The sequence below is a fragment of the Chrysochloris asiatica genome, unplaced genomic scaffold, assembly GCF_000296735.1.
Source record: "Chrysochloris asiatica unplaced genomic scaffold, ChrAsi1.0 scaffold00038, whole genome shotgun sequence".
Classification (NCBI taxonomy): domain Eukaryota; kingdom Metazoa; phylum Chordata; class Mammalia; order Afrosoricida; family Chrysochloridae; genus Chrysochloris; species Chrysochloris asiatica.
The window spans coordinates 12,700,999-12,715,372 of record NW_006408556.1 but is presented as its reverse complement, the minus strand read 5'-3'; the positions used below and the strand labels follow the sequence as shown (position 1 = coordinate 12,715,372).

The 14,374-nt window shown below is 49.3% G+C and overlaps 1 protein-coding gene across 1 annotated transcript; it reads left to right on the top strand.

The window, feature by feature from the left end:
• Nucleotides 1-3,558: 3,558 nt before the first annotated feature.
• On the top strand, nt 3,559-12,167 carry PGC (progastricsin (pepsinogen C)). Its single transcript, XM_006860448.1, has 9 exons — nt 3,559-3,617; nt 5,446-5,590; nt 5,926-6,043; nt 6,945-7,063; nt 7,522-7,721; nt 9,587-9,709; nt 10,271-10,418; nt 11,182-11,280; nt 12,015-12,167. Exons 1-9 carry the CDS (start codon nt 3,559-3,561, stop codon nt 12,165-12,167), a joined length of 1,164 nt encoding a protein of 387 aa, XP_006860510.1.
• Nucleotides 12,168-14,374: the final 2,207 nt, after the last annotated feature.

Here is a 14,374-nt window from a genome sequence, read left to right as displayed (position 1 = left end):
GGTTTAGTAAATACTTGTCCCAGGGTTGAGATGCAGTCTTTGAGATTTGTGAACTTATTTACAAAGAGGTAACTTGGATTCCTGATCCAATTTCACATCCATTGCAGGTGGTTCCTCCACCAGTATCCCCCCAAGGAAGCTCCTTTCAGCTCTACTGGAGCACTTGATAATGGGGAGCTCACTCCTTTGGAAGATTTTGGGTTTGCGAGTGTAAGTGCTACTGATAGCAGGGGAAACTGGAAATCACTCAAATGAATAGGGTTATGTAATCCTAGCTATCAAGATGAGAGAGCACTTTATAGCCACTGAGATTGATAAGAATGTGGCCTATCTCACTCCAGGGAAATGTGTCCAGGCAATAATCCTAAGTGACAAAAGCAGAACATTTACACACTGATTGCAGCTGTTAAAATCTAAGTGTGTACCAAATGAGCTAGAAGATAGAATGGTAACTGGCAGAATTTAAAAAGAGATCTGGTATCCAGAATTAAAAATAAAACAAAATGGCATTAAAGGGCTTGGGATTGTCATTGCATGCTCAACTGAGAATGGCCACATGGAGCATTAGATGGAGAAGGATTCTAAGACCATGTCTGAGCACCATGGGGAAGAGTGACAATTGTCTGCTGTGGGTGAAGGGTGGGCAGTGGTTGTGGGTGTGCTCCCAGCATCATACTTGCAGACCCTCAGCAAGATGAATGTGCTGTTTAAGAAGTCACAGGCAAGAAGAGAATCTTGCTTTGATTATAAGCTGTAGGATTCGGGGCAAGTGACTGAGATATAAGATGTTATGAAATAAGTATCATAAGCTGGGTCGTGGGACAGGGATGCTCAGAGAGATGTGGTACAAACTGAGGATTAGGGAAAGCTAGCCGAGCTGTGTCTTGGGTTCTACCAGTTGAGGAAAGGATTCCTGGAGGTGAATGCTGCAAGTCTGGTAGGTCTCACAAGACGTATGGGATCCCATGCCATCCTATTATACTCATACCATGTGACAAGGAGCCTATACATTCTTTTGGCTTGTTTTTCCAAATCTGAGCATCCCCTCTCTACCCCAGGGAAAACAACATACCCTTGGTGACTGCAGGGGAGTGTGAAAATTGACTTGGCTTTGAGCTACAACCAAGCAGGAACCTCCCTCTCTGTGCCAGGTCCCGACAGAGCTTGAGTCCCCTTTCCCTATCCACCACAGAACTGGGGGAGGCTCCAGGACTGTGGCTGGGCAGTGGTTAGCTGTGGCCAGAGTGGAAAATCCCCCACTGGCTAGATTTATCTCAGTGTTGGCAGGCCTTGCCCTGGCCTTTCACCTGGGGGCCAAGGGCCTGACAAATGTGTTTGAAGCCCTGTGTGCCGGGCAGGAGGTGGCAGAGAGGGTGTTGGCATGGGGGACTTTTTCCACTCACCCTGAAATGGAGAACTCTCCCTTGCCAGGTTAGCAGGCAGTAGGTCAACTCTGGCCACCTTAGGCAATGATAGCTGGTAAGCAGGAGAGGAAAGGGGGACACTTGGAGATTAGGGATGAGGGACAGGATCAGTCAGACTTCAGGGCAGAAAAAAGGACAGACAAAGCTTTGAGCGGAGAAAAATGGGAAACACAGGTATTTACGTAGAACCAGAAACAATGGCGGTCCATAAGTAGATTTACTTAATAACAACAACTGGTAACCTAAAGATCAGCAGTTCAAACCCACCCAGTGGCACTGCAGAAGAAAGATCTGGCTGTCTGATTCTGTAAAGATTACAGCTGAGAAAATCCTAGAGCGGTTCTACTCTGTAACAAATGAAGTGGACAGGAGCTGGAATGAACTTGACAGCATCGGACTTGGACTTGGTTTTTAAAAGAGACAATGGAGTCTCTGTTGTTGTTAAGGGCTGTTGAGTTGGTTTCAGCTCATAGTGACCCTGTGTAGGGTTTCCAAGGAACAGCTGATTAGTTTGAAGTGACAAACTTGAGGTTCAAACTGAGTTTGTAGTCCAGGGCTTTATCCTAGAGCATCATACCAGGACGCCAGTGGAGTCCCTAGGTGATGCAATCATTAACATGCTCAGTTGCTAATCAAAAGGCTGGTGGTTTGAGTCCACCCAGAGATGTCTCATAAGCAAGGCCTGGGGATCTGCTTTGGGAAATTGATGAATGAAAGGTTATGGACAGTACAGATTGCTGCCTGGTATAGTGCAAGAGAAGGAGCTCTGGCAGCATAGCGGTTATGAATTGGACTGCTAATCTCACGGTCAGCAATTTGAAACCACCAGCTATTCCGTGGGAGAAAGATGAGGCTTTCTGCTCCCGTAAAGATTTACAGTACAGAAACCCTGTACAGGGTCGCTATGAGTCAGAACTGACTTCACGGCACATAACAACACAACAACATAGTGCAAGAGGAGCCCTTGAGTGGTACAAACAGTTATGTTTGGCTAACTTTAAGGGTGGAGGTTTAATTCCACCCAGAGGTGCATTGGAAGAAAGGTCTGGCAATCTCTGTCCCCCAAATCAGCCACTGAAAACCCTATAAAGCGCAGTTCTACTCTGACACACATGAGTCATTATGGCTTCTGGTAGAGATCATGGGGCAGGAGAAGGGCAGGACAATGAACAGCAAGGAGTGGCAATGTCCCATCTTCTCTCGTCCCTGCCCCAGGCACCTGGTTGTTCCAGTCTGATACACAAGGCACAGCCAGAAGCCAGTGTAGTTCATACTGTCAGTATGTCCTGATACTTGCTTAATAAAGAAATGATGATGAGAATTTCTCCAAATGCCCTATTTGACCTCGAAAACCTCTGAAGCTGCCCCAAATGGCCATGACTTCAGTCACTGGTGTCTCAGCCTCACCACCAGCATCAGCACTCCCAACATTACCATAACTGTCACCATCAGCACCACCCTCACCACCGTCATCTTTCCTCGGACTCTCTAACTCCTTCCCCCATTGGTGGGCTTGGGGTGCTGGGAACCCGTCCCTGAGCCAGACTTCCAGAGATTCTTGGTGATGTCACACCAAAGAACATTTGGTAATGTCTGCAGGCATTTTTGATTGCTGCTGGTATCTAGTGGGTAGAAGCCAGGGATGCTGCTCAATATTCTATAATACACAGGACAGTACTTACAACAAAGAATTATCCAGCCTGAAATGTCAATAGTGTTGAGGTGGAGAAATCCTACCTATAGATCTTGTATCCCTCACCCTGGTTCTAGTTTTCTCCAGTCCTCATTCGAAAGATGCCTACATCACACTTCTGGTTTTAGGACAAAAAAGTAATCCCTGCCATTCCATCTGACGGCAACTTTGTTCTTTCTTATCACTTGCACCCTCTGGCCTCTACTGCTTGTATGAAAATGTCAATAAGATGAAATGTATGTGGAAAAACATACAAGAACAATGACTGTATACAGCACAGGGTACATTGGGGTTGCAGCCATGTTTGCTCAGGGCAAGGAGACAGGGGGGACTGGGTGAGTCCCTGGAGTATAAAGGAAGAGGGCTGCTCAGGCTGTCACTCCAGTGCCATTGCAGGACTTGGTGTGATTTTTCCTCGGTAGCAAGCTGGGAGACGGCATCATGAAGTGTATCTTGGCAGTCCTGGTCTGCCTCCAGGTCTTGGAGGCATCGGTAGTCAGGTGAGTCTGGGTCCTGACTGGTGCAGGGCAGCTCGGCCAGGGAACACTGCATCTCTCTCCACACTGGAATTCCTCTCTTTGCTAGTGTTAGAGGGGATTCAGATGAGAGGAGACACAGGTCCTGCCCTGAAGAAACCTCCAGTCAAAGGAAGAGGCACAGGCCTTTCCCCATCTGAGGAGAAAAGATGGACCCAAACTGAGAGCTGTGTAGCCCTCTGGGTGTCAGCCATCTGCACCTGATTGGTGGCTGTGACTTCTTCCCACGGATTTATTTCTGGATATAGAAGTACTTTCACAAGATGTTCTTGAACTCTAACTCCCTATCCAGCTGCTGTCGAGTTGATTCCAGCTCACACTGACCCCACGTGTGCCAGAGTAGAACTGCTTCACAGGGTTTTCAATGGCTGATTCTTTGGAAGCAGATGCCAGGCTTATCTTCCTAGGTACCTCTAGGTGGGTTTGAACCACCAATTTTTTGGTTAATAGTGCCTAACCAGGGACTCCCTAGGGGCCCAAATTAATTGGCCACTCCGGCAGATCTCCAAAGCTTTTAACCAGCAATATTGCTGTCATTGCTGGATGCTGTTCAGTAGGTTCCAGCTCCCAGCAACCCTGTATAAGGTTTCTGAGGCTGTAGGTCTTTATGGGAGCAGAAAGCCTCACCCTTCTCCCTCAGAGCAGCCCTCTAGACCACCAGGCAATCCCTGCTTAGCAGCAACACTAGTCTGTGTGAGGTGTCAAGAGAAAGGGAGTGAGGTCGCCAAGTCTGGTGGAATGACAGACAGGACTCACAGGGCACTACGCTGCCTGCTATTCTACCAATAAGGATCATCCCTGAGGTTAAGGGCTAACTCTTCTATGGCACTTCTTTTATATGTGTAAATTCTGTAGCAGTGGTTAGCATTGCACTGCTATCAGTCCTCACATTTTAGGATGAGTGAGTTTACTGGAGAATTTCAGGACCTGAAGCAATGAGAGATGGAGAACGAGCGAATGGAGCAGGAGCCCTTAAGCCTGAAGCAGGTCTAGGTGGACTTGCAGAGATCCTAGGCGAGGACAGCAAGCAGATCTAGAAGGACACCTGAGTGGGGAAGGCCGTGTGTGCGGTGACATGGCGGAAGCCCGTACTTCACAAATCCCAACTCAAGAGCTGATCTAGACTAAAGGCTGAGAAGAGCAGTAGTCAGCCCCAGATCATAGGAGTAATGGCAGAGGCAGAATTAGAAATTAGGTGCCCAGGACCTACCATAAGAGGAGACTCTCTTTGGGGTGTACGTTGCCATCTCTAAAACCCTTTTAGAAAAATGCACATATATTCTGAAGACAATTTCTCTCTCCTTCCAGGGAAGGCATTTATGGGCTATTTGAGACCAGTGCTAGGAAGCTCTTGGAGATGGGGTGGGGTGTACCTCTAACATCGAAGGAATTCTGATTCCTTTGGGCAAAGCGAAGCTGCTCCCTGGTGAATTCGAGACTGTGAATCTTTAAGGGGGCAGAGGGCATCATCTTTCTCTTGAATTGCTGAGCTTGTGTTTAGCAGCTGAATGTTTAACCTAGGGTTCTGGGGCAAGCATGGGTGGAAATAATGGTTTTGAATCACAGAGCAAGTCTTTAGATTGGGTTTGAAAGAGAAGGAGAAGGGGAGGAGAAGAAGAAGGGGAGAAGAGATAGCTAGAGACAGAGAGATAAAGAAAGAGACACAGACACACACAGTGCAGACATAGGGAGACAGATCAACAGAGAGATGGAGAGACAGAGAAGAGGCTGGGGCTCTTAGAGGTGCTGAGGAAGGAACATAGGCCCTACCTGACATTCAGTTCCTCTGTAGAGTCCCCCTGAAGAAAATGAAGTCCATCCGTGATGTCATGAAGGAGAAGGGCTTACTGGAGGAGTTCCTGAAGAACCACAAATATGATCCAGCTCAGAAATACAACGCCTTCAGTGTGGCCTACGAGCCCATGGCCTACATGGATGTGAGTTCCCACCCTCTCCCTGCTGCCAGAGGTTAGGGGCCAGACCTGTACAGTGGGCAGCATCCCTCCTGAGTGCCCCACATTGCCCCTGTGGCCTGATTTCTGGGGTGGATTATTAGAGCACAGCATGGAGAGGGCACGTGCTGGTCCATCAGCAGAGACCTTTGCAGTGGTCCTGGGCAGGCAGGGACTAAGGATCAGGGGTGGAGGGAAGGCTTAGGCCCCTGTTCTGGCTGGTCCCCTCTCTGCTGTGCCCATGGAGAAGCCTGGGTCCTATGCTTCCTTGGATCCATTCCATTCAGAGTTAACAGCCTACCTATCTCTTCCTCTTCCAGGCTGCCTACTTTGGAGAGATCAGCATCGGGACCCCACCCCAGAACTTCCTGGTCCTCTTTGACACTGGCTCCTCCAACCTGTGGGTGCCCTCTGTCTACTGTCAGAGCCAGGCTTGTAGTGAGTGCTGGGCTGAACCCCTGTCCTAGGGGTGGCAGGTGGGGTAGGGGACGGACACACTGTGGGGACAGGACCAACATCATGAAGGGTTGCTGGGGGGAGTGTCAGCCCTGGAGAAAGCCAGGGACTTGTCCAAGGTCATATGGTATGCATGAGTCAGAGGAAAGAGGTTCTGCCTTGTAGCTGGGTGCCCTTTACCTGCTTTGCTCGCCAGAGCGTATCACTTGATTTACTCCACCCCATTCATCCTAGTGCATTCCATTGTATGCCCCATCTCCATTCTGTTCACTCTAGCAACCCTAGTCCATGCCACTTTCCATCTCACTCAACCCTACGACATTCTACTCCAAGCCACTCTATCTTCTAACTTCTTGATTAGTGTCTCCAAGGGATATGAGAGAAAAATATAGGTTCTGTTCTGTAGTCATATTGGGAGCCAGGTGATGTTCAGATCCTTAAAGTTAAGTTGGTCTCTTCTAAATCCTGAGGCTTGGATCCTGGTGCCTTTGATCCCAGGGGTTCTTCATTGCTAGCTTAGGGAGAGGACTAGGGAAATGCTGAGTGGGCCCAGAAGTTCATTCATTCCTTCATCTGATGAGTAATTATTTGGCATCTGCTGTGTGCCAGGCCCTCTGCTGGGGCTCAGGGATATGAAAATGGAGTCTCTCTAACCCCGCCCACAAGGAGGTCACAGCCCAAGACTCCGTAAGCCAGAGTGAGTGTACTCTGAGGCCAAAGGCCGGTCACCTCCCCTAGGCCTTCCAATGAAGGGAGCCTAGGTGGACCACTTCCTGACTCAGTGAGGCCCCACAATGTGAGCAAAAGCCAAGAAGCAGAGATGGGAAACCTTCCACTTACCAGTCTGACCTTCCCATATTGTCTTCTCTCCCTACCCCTGCAGCCAGCCACTCCCGATTCAACCCCAGCCAGTCATCCACCTACTCCACCAATGGGCAGACCTTTTCCTTGCAGTACGGCAGTGGCAGCCTCACTGGCTTCTTCGGCTATGACACCCTGACTGTGAGTGGACACTCCTCCCACCCCGGGATGTTGGGAATGCAGCCTGGAGCTGGGACTGGGTTCTAAGCAGGACAGCAGAGTCTTAGGAGACTTGCATGGAGACCTGAAAATTGACAGAAAAACTCAACAAGAAATTAATATGAGAGGCCCATTCATGTACTCACCGAATTCTCACTGAGCCATCATGCATCCTGCTGGGAACACCAGACGAACAGTCTGGGTCTTTATCCTTTAAAGAGTTTAGGGCTTGGGGGGTTCAGCGAGGAAGGGGATGGAGGTGGTAGTGGTGGTGATGCTGTTGCTTAGAAAAGAAGGCAACTCTTGCTAGACTTGTCAGAAAGAAGAGCAGAGGAGAGCGGATGAAGAATGGAGCCTGGGGGGTGGGGGGGCACCCTGAGAAGCCCGAGGAGGTGGGTGGAGTCAGCTTTGTCACCTCCCCACCTCTCTGCCCATTCCAGGTCCAGAGCATCCAGGTCCCCAACCAGGAGTTTGGCCTGAGTGAGAATGAGCCGGGTACCAACTTCATCTATGCAAAGTTCGATGGCATCATGGGCATGGCCTACCCTGCTCTGTCCATGGGCAGTGCCACCACAGCCCTGCAGGGCATGCTGCAGAATAATGACCTCACCAGCCCCATCTTCAGCTTCTACCTCAGCAAGTGAGCAGCCACCAGCCTGTCCCCAGTTCCCAGCTCAGTCCACTCCTCCTACCACCCTGGACAATGAAGGCCTCCCAGTGCCTTCGCTCTGGGCTCCCACTGCCCCTCCCTGCCTCTCTGGGCCCATCTCCAGTCTACTCCCACTTGGCCTGGACAAAATCTCGCTCTTTCCAACTGATTTCCCTCCTGTCCAGGGCCCCAGTTAGCTCATTTCCTTCTGTCCAAATGTTTTCTACCTGCATACCTCTTTTGTATAATAATCTATTGCTTCATCTCCTTTGATCTATTGTTCTAGCCAGGCCCTGGAGTCTTCTGGTCTAGGTCCACAATTAACTCCTAAAGAATTATCACCAGCAAATACAAACACAAGTACTTTAGTGCCAATGGGCTGTGAGCCTGAGCCGCTGGAGGGGATGAGCAGCCAGAAACTGATTTTCCTTCTCCCAGGGTTAGCCAACTATCTCTAAGATACAGTTGTTGTTGTTGTTATGTGCCATAGAGTTGGTTCCAACTCACAGCGACCCTGTACAGGGTTTCTGAGGCTGTAAATCTTCATGGGAGCAAAAGCCTCATCTTTCTCCCGTGGAACAGCTGGTAGTTTCAAACTGCTGACTGTGAGATTAGCAGCCCAATTCATAACCACTACGCTACTAGAGCTCCTTAAGATACAGTTAGTGTCTATTATTTTTGTTATTGTTTGGTGCTGTGGAGTCGACTTTTAACTCATGGTGACCCCATGTGACAAAGGAGAACTGTCCCATAGAATTTCCTAGACTGTAAAATTTTTTTTTCCAGGCTGTAATCTTTATAGGAGCAGACTGCCAAGTCTTTATTCTGCAGAACCACTGGATGGGTTCAAGCCACCAAACTTTCAGTTAGCAGCCAAGTGTCTAAATGTTGTACAAGGAGCTCCTTTAACTCCTACTAGCTCTGCTGGCATTGGACTGCAGTTCAAACCTACCAGGCTGGCTGTAGGAGAAAGAGGAGGTTTTCTGCTCTTGGAAAGATTTACAGCCATGGAAATCCTATATAGGGTTTCAGTCACTGTGAGTCAGAATCGACTCTGTTGCGATAGGTTTTCCATCAGAGGCTCAATCACTTGAATGCGACTTTCTACAACGTTACCCTGTCACTAAACTTACTGACTTACTTTGCTTCTGTTTACCATGACTCTGAGTGTAGCCTTTAGAAGCTCTGCCCAGTTCCACAGCCAGATGCCCCTATCAGGGAAGATCTAAAAACAAAACAAAAACCCAAAACCAAAACACTCAGAAGGTCCCTTTCTCTCCTCCATCAAGGCCCTACCTCCTTACAGATCCCAGAAAAAAAGTAACAAGTGGGGTCCCGGATGGGGCTCCAGGTGACATGTTCCACCAAGGGCAGGATGTGGGAGGCAGGGAATGCTGGGACTCCAGCAGGATGCGAGGCTCCGTCAGAGGCAGGACTGGGAGGGCAGCATCATTTGGTAGCCTGAGGCACTGGGGATCCAGAGAAACCAGAGGAGGGCACCCCTCTGAGGGAGAGATGACATAATCTAGATCTGGTGCCAGGGTCCGCGACTCTGAGTCACTCATAGCAGAAGTGTGTTTCATAGGATTTTCAGTGACTGGTGTTTCAGAAGTAGATTTCCTGTCCTCTCTTCTGAGATGGCTCAGAGTGATCCCAAACCTCCAAACTTTAGGTTAGCAGCTGCGATTTTTGTTATTGTTTGGTGCTGTGGAGTCGATTTTTTCTTTAATTATCTGCAGCATTCAGAGACTCAGAGCCAGGGCCTGAGTGCTGTTTCACTCTGCTTTGCTCTGCCAGGCAGGGGAAGCCTTTCCCAGGGCTACTTGCTGACCCATCCTTCCTTCTATCTCCTGCAGCCAGCAAAGCTCTCAGGATGGAGGAGCCGTTGTCTTCGGGGGTGTGGACAACAGCCTGTACACAGGCCAGATCTACTGGGCCCCTGTCACCCAGGAACTCTACTGGCAGATTGGCATTGAGGAGTAAGTCTGTGGTGGGCTCTGGGGACATGGGCACTTCCTCGGAGCAGACTTTGAGGCACCTTGTGCCAAACACACATGCAGGCAATGCTGGGTGGGGAGCAGAGGACCTCTAATATGCTCCAGCCTGCCCCCACTGTCCTTTGCTGAAGTGTCAAAGCGCAACTCAACCTGAGAAGAGAGGTGGGATGGGGACAACATAGGGATGGGAGGACTCCAATTCCTAATGCTAGAGACCCTATAGTCCAACGCCGTGGGTTTACGGATTGGAAATTGGAATGTGTTGAGGGACTACTTGGTTCCACACACATACAGTCAATCAGTGGCACTGCTTCTGAGGTTTCTAGAATGTTCCTTGTAACTTTTTAGAAAGAGAACCCTATGACCATTTCAGTGGCCTTGGGTAGACTCTGGTATGATGTGAGTCAAGTTGGAATGGCTAGATAGATGGTGCAGAATGCCTGCCTTCCTGAGGTACACCGTGATTCAGTGGTAGCAGCTGTCTGCTCCTCATCTACCCTGAGCTGGTGAGGTGCTAAGGCCTGTCTCCTCCTCATCATTCAGGTTCCTCATTGGCGGCCAGGCCTCCGGCTGGTGCTCCCAAGGTTGCCAGGCCATTGTGGACACAGGAACCTCTCTGCTCACCGTGCCCCAGCAGTACATGAGCGCCCTTCTACAGGCCACCGGGGCCCAGCAGGACCAGTATGGAGAGGTGGGTTTGAGAGCGGTGTCACCGTCCTCAGGAGAAACTGGAGTTTCTTCAGACAGCATAGGAATAAATGACTTCTTGGCTTCCATACCCCTAGCTACTTCAAGACACTGGAGAGTGTGTGGGGACCTGGGAAAACTGAGGTGGGTGCAGGGCTGGAGGCTGATTCCAGTGGGACCAGAGATTTGTGCTGAGGGGTCTTGTGGAGGTTACAATTAGGCAAGAATTTCTTCTGAGCTATAGTCACTCAGAGGAAACAGACAAAATACTTGCTGGGCTTTGGGATAAGAACAAGAGAATTAAATTGTGGGGCCAAGTAAGTGAGCAACAAGGGGCTAGCCTTTCATTCCTTACCTTCCTCACCCCTGTAGAGCCCCGTTGCCTCTGCCTTCTGTGCCTCCCAAAGGGTTTGCCTAACTAACACATTCCCACTAACTTCGGAAGACTCATGGCCATGCTTCCCACAGATTTGCATACATCAAAGGAGTCTTGCATAGAAAGGGCAGAAAGAGTTGCTCTCTCGTGCAGAAAATTCAGACAAAAGCAATGTGTTCACAGTCGGGGAGATGCTCAGGTTTCCTAGACTCCTTCCCACTGCCTGGGCTTCCACATGTATACTGTCTGCACTATTTACAGGACTTTCCCTTGGTGCTGCACCTTCTATTTCAAAAACAGGTCTTGGGGCTCAGCTCTGGGATACCAGAGGAGTAATCTCAGGTGTGGGGGGGAGGGAATGAGCTAACTTGGTTCCTGTTCCTCTCTGCAGTTTGTCGTGAACTGTAACAACATCCAGAACCTGCCCACCTTCACCTTCACCATTAATGGTGTGCAGTTCCCTCTGCCACCTTCCTCTTACATCCTCAACGTGAGTCTTGGCCCCTTCTTGCAGGTTGAGCCAGCAGGGGCACTCGAGGGGTCAGGGGAGGAAGGGACGGGGAACCAGAAATGCTCAGCCTCCCTACCTTGTATTATTTCTTGACAACTCCTTGAAAGTTCCTTGGTTTAACCTAATCCCCCCCAAATTGATTTAAAACCCCCTTCTTTAGAAGAGACAGTAGAAAGTGAACATGATATGTATTCTATCTTATTAGTTATTAGTAGGAATTAGTGGTGATAGACACTAGGCTCTAGGAACTAATTACTGTGTGAAGAAGCCCTTTGCCTACACTATTCCATTTGATGCTCATAACATTCGACAAGGGAGATAGTGATTTTTTTTTTTTTTTTTTTTTTTTTTACAAAGGCAAATGTATAGCTTCTGAGAGGTTTAAGTAACTGACTTCAGGTTGAATAGCTAGTCAGGTGAAGCTGAGGCTTGCATTCACCTAGGCCTGCCTCCCAGACTTACCATGAGGCAGCCCTGCTCTGGGAGGGAGGCCTGGGAGAGAAGACTCCCATCACAACGAGAGGGAGCCCGGCAGAAGGCCACTGTAGCCCACATTCACCCATTCCAGAACTCCCTCCAACCAGCCCCTGCTAGGTGGCTCAGTTGATCTGTGAGTCCCTGACTCACTCATCCCTGCATCTGTGCCCTGACCTGGGGCTCAGAGCCCAGCCACGGGACACAGTGAATGAGTGCTGTCCTTCTCTGTTGGGCAGAATAACGGCTACTGCACCGTGGGCGTCGAACCCACCTACCTGCCTTCCCAGAACGGCCAACCTTTGTGGATCCTCGGGGACGTCTTCCTCAGGTCCTACTACTCTGTCTACGACATGGGCAACAACAGGGTGGGCTTCGCCACTGCCGCCTAGACTCACTACCTGGACTCCCTTCTTCTTCTGCTCTCCCCCCCACCCCCCGCGATTCAGCCTTCCTTTTTCAGACTGGACTTTCTCTAACAATAAATAGTTCTTCATGTTAGCCAGTCTGTTGTTTTTGGAGGAGGGATGTGGTGTGCTCTTGGGGAATGGGGACAGTGAGGGACAGGGACAGATTTGCCTCTGATAGACCACATTCTCCGTGAGAGACTGTAAGGTTTCTTGGTGGGTCACTGAAGCTCTAAGAGGAATGGGGCATAAATAGGATTTGTTATGGACCCACCACCCCTCAGAGCTTGAAGTCTGTTCACAGCTTCCCTTTGGAGACAGAAGAGGTAGTAGTGACTGCCACAAAAGGTACACAATTGTAACAACCTGAAGTGCCCAGCTGACCTCATTTACCAAAATAACACCAGAACACAGAGCCCAGGTTAACTGTCAAGCGCTTGGCTGCTAGCAGATAGATTGGTGGTTTGAACCCGTATAGCGACTCCACGGGAGACAGACCCAACAATCTCCTCCTGTAAAGGTTGTTAAGTGTCGTTGAGTCATTTCTGACTCATAGCCACCCTGTATAGGGTTTCTGAGTAGCGACTGGAGAGTTTAAACTGCTGATTTTGTATTTCAAAGTGACCTTGTCCGACACTTATCCTATAGTGCCACACTAGGCCTAGAAAATCCTATGGGGCAGGTTCTACTTTGTCACATGGGGTTGCTGAATGGGAAATCAATTCCATGGCACCTAATGACAATACTACCACCACCACCAAAACTCATCCTAGTGATATCTTGGGACCCACATACCTGTCCACTAGCAGTGTGACTAGGGGTCTGGCACATTCTAACTTCAGGCCTGAGTTCCCTCATCTTTTAATCAAGTTTGTTGTTGTTATTAAGTGCCGTGGAGTCAGTTCCAACTCATAGTGACCCTGTATAGGGTTTCCAAGGAACAGCTGGTGCTCCTTGAACCACTGAGCTAGCTTGTGGTTAGCAGTCCAGTGCTGTTCCTACAGTGACAGGCAGTATTTGCAATATTGGTAACAGTCACATGATCCTTTAGGGAGGAGGCTGATGCTGCCAGAGTCTACTTCCAGCAGAGCTTCAGAAGGGTGGAGCTGAGTAGAGTAGAGCTGATGATATTTTCACTCAAGACTCCTGTCTCAGCACCTATATTTAAAGGAGGGCTGGTCCTCAACTGTGGGCAAGAGGGATTGCTACTTAAATCACAGGGAAATCCAGCAGCTCACTTGTTCTGACCAATTTATCAAGGCGTCACGCCCCTCTGGCCTGCATCTCTGTTCTCCTTAGGGACCTTCTAGTAAAAGACCCAGAATTCTAGTGTGGAAGAGGAGGAAGCAAGATAACAATGATAGTCTAGTGCTCTGTGACTTCTAGAAGGCTAAGGTGACGTGAAAGGAGATGAGAAAATTTCCCTGCAATAACATAGGGTTGGGTGGGCTACCAGCAAGTTCAGACTCATGAGGATTAGGAGGGCTGGGGGACACCATAGTAGAGTCACATTTCACCCTATCCTTCTCCAAGCTAGAAACCCGTGGTTAAGGGATATAGGCCTCTAACCGAATGGTGGGAGGTTTGATCCCACCAGTCTCTTTATAGGACAAAGATGGCAGTCTGCTTCCACTAGAAAATGATGTAGCAGGACTGGGGGCATTTCTACTCTGTCCTATAGTCTTCAGTCGGTGGCCACGGGTTTCGTTTGGGTTTACCAGGCTGATCCCAACCTTGCTCTTCCTGCTCAGGAGGCTGGAGGCAAAACATGACTTACTCCAAACTGGGGTTTGCCACAAAGGAGTTTCTATGGCAACTCACACTATTCAAGACTCCACATTTTTCCTAAACTGCTGGAAAGATAGCTTTTTACAGGCCGCTCTTTGAGGACAAATGAGCTCTGGTAGCGCAGTGGTTACGAATCGGGCTGCGATCCTTAAGGTCAACAGTTCGAAACTACCAACCGCTCCACGGGAGAAAGATGAGGTTTTCTGCTCCCGTAAAGATTTACAGCCTCGGAAACCCTGTACAGGGCCGCTATGGGTCGGAACCGGCTGGAAGGCACTTAACAACAACAACTTTGAGGACAAATAGGCCACATGGTGCATCGCAGAGAATTCAGGTTCGGTACATCACTGACTGAGAGGAAAAAGAAGAGGGATAGAAACGGGATAGAAACGAAGTTACAAGAC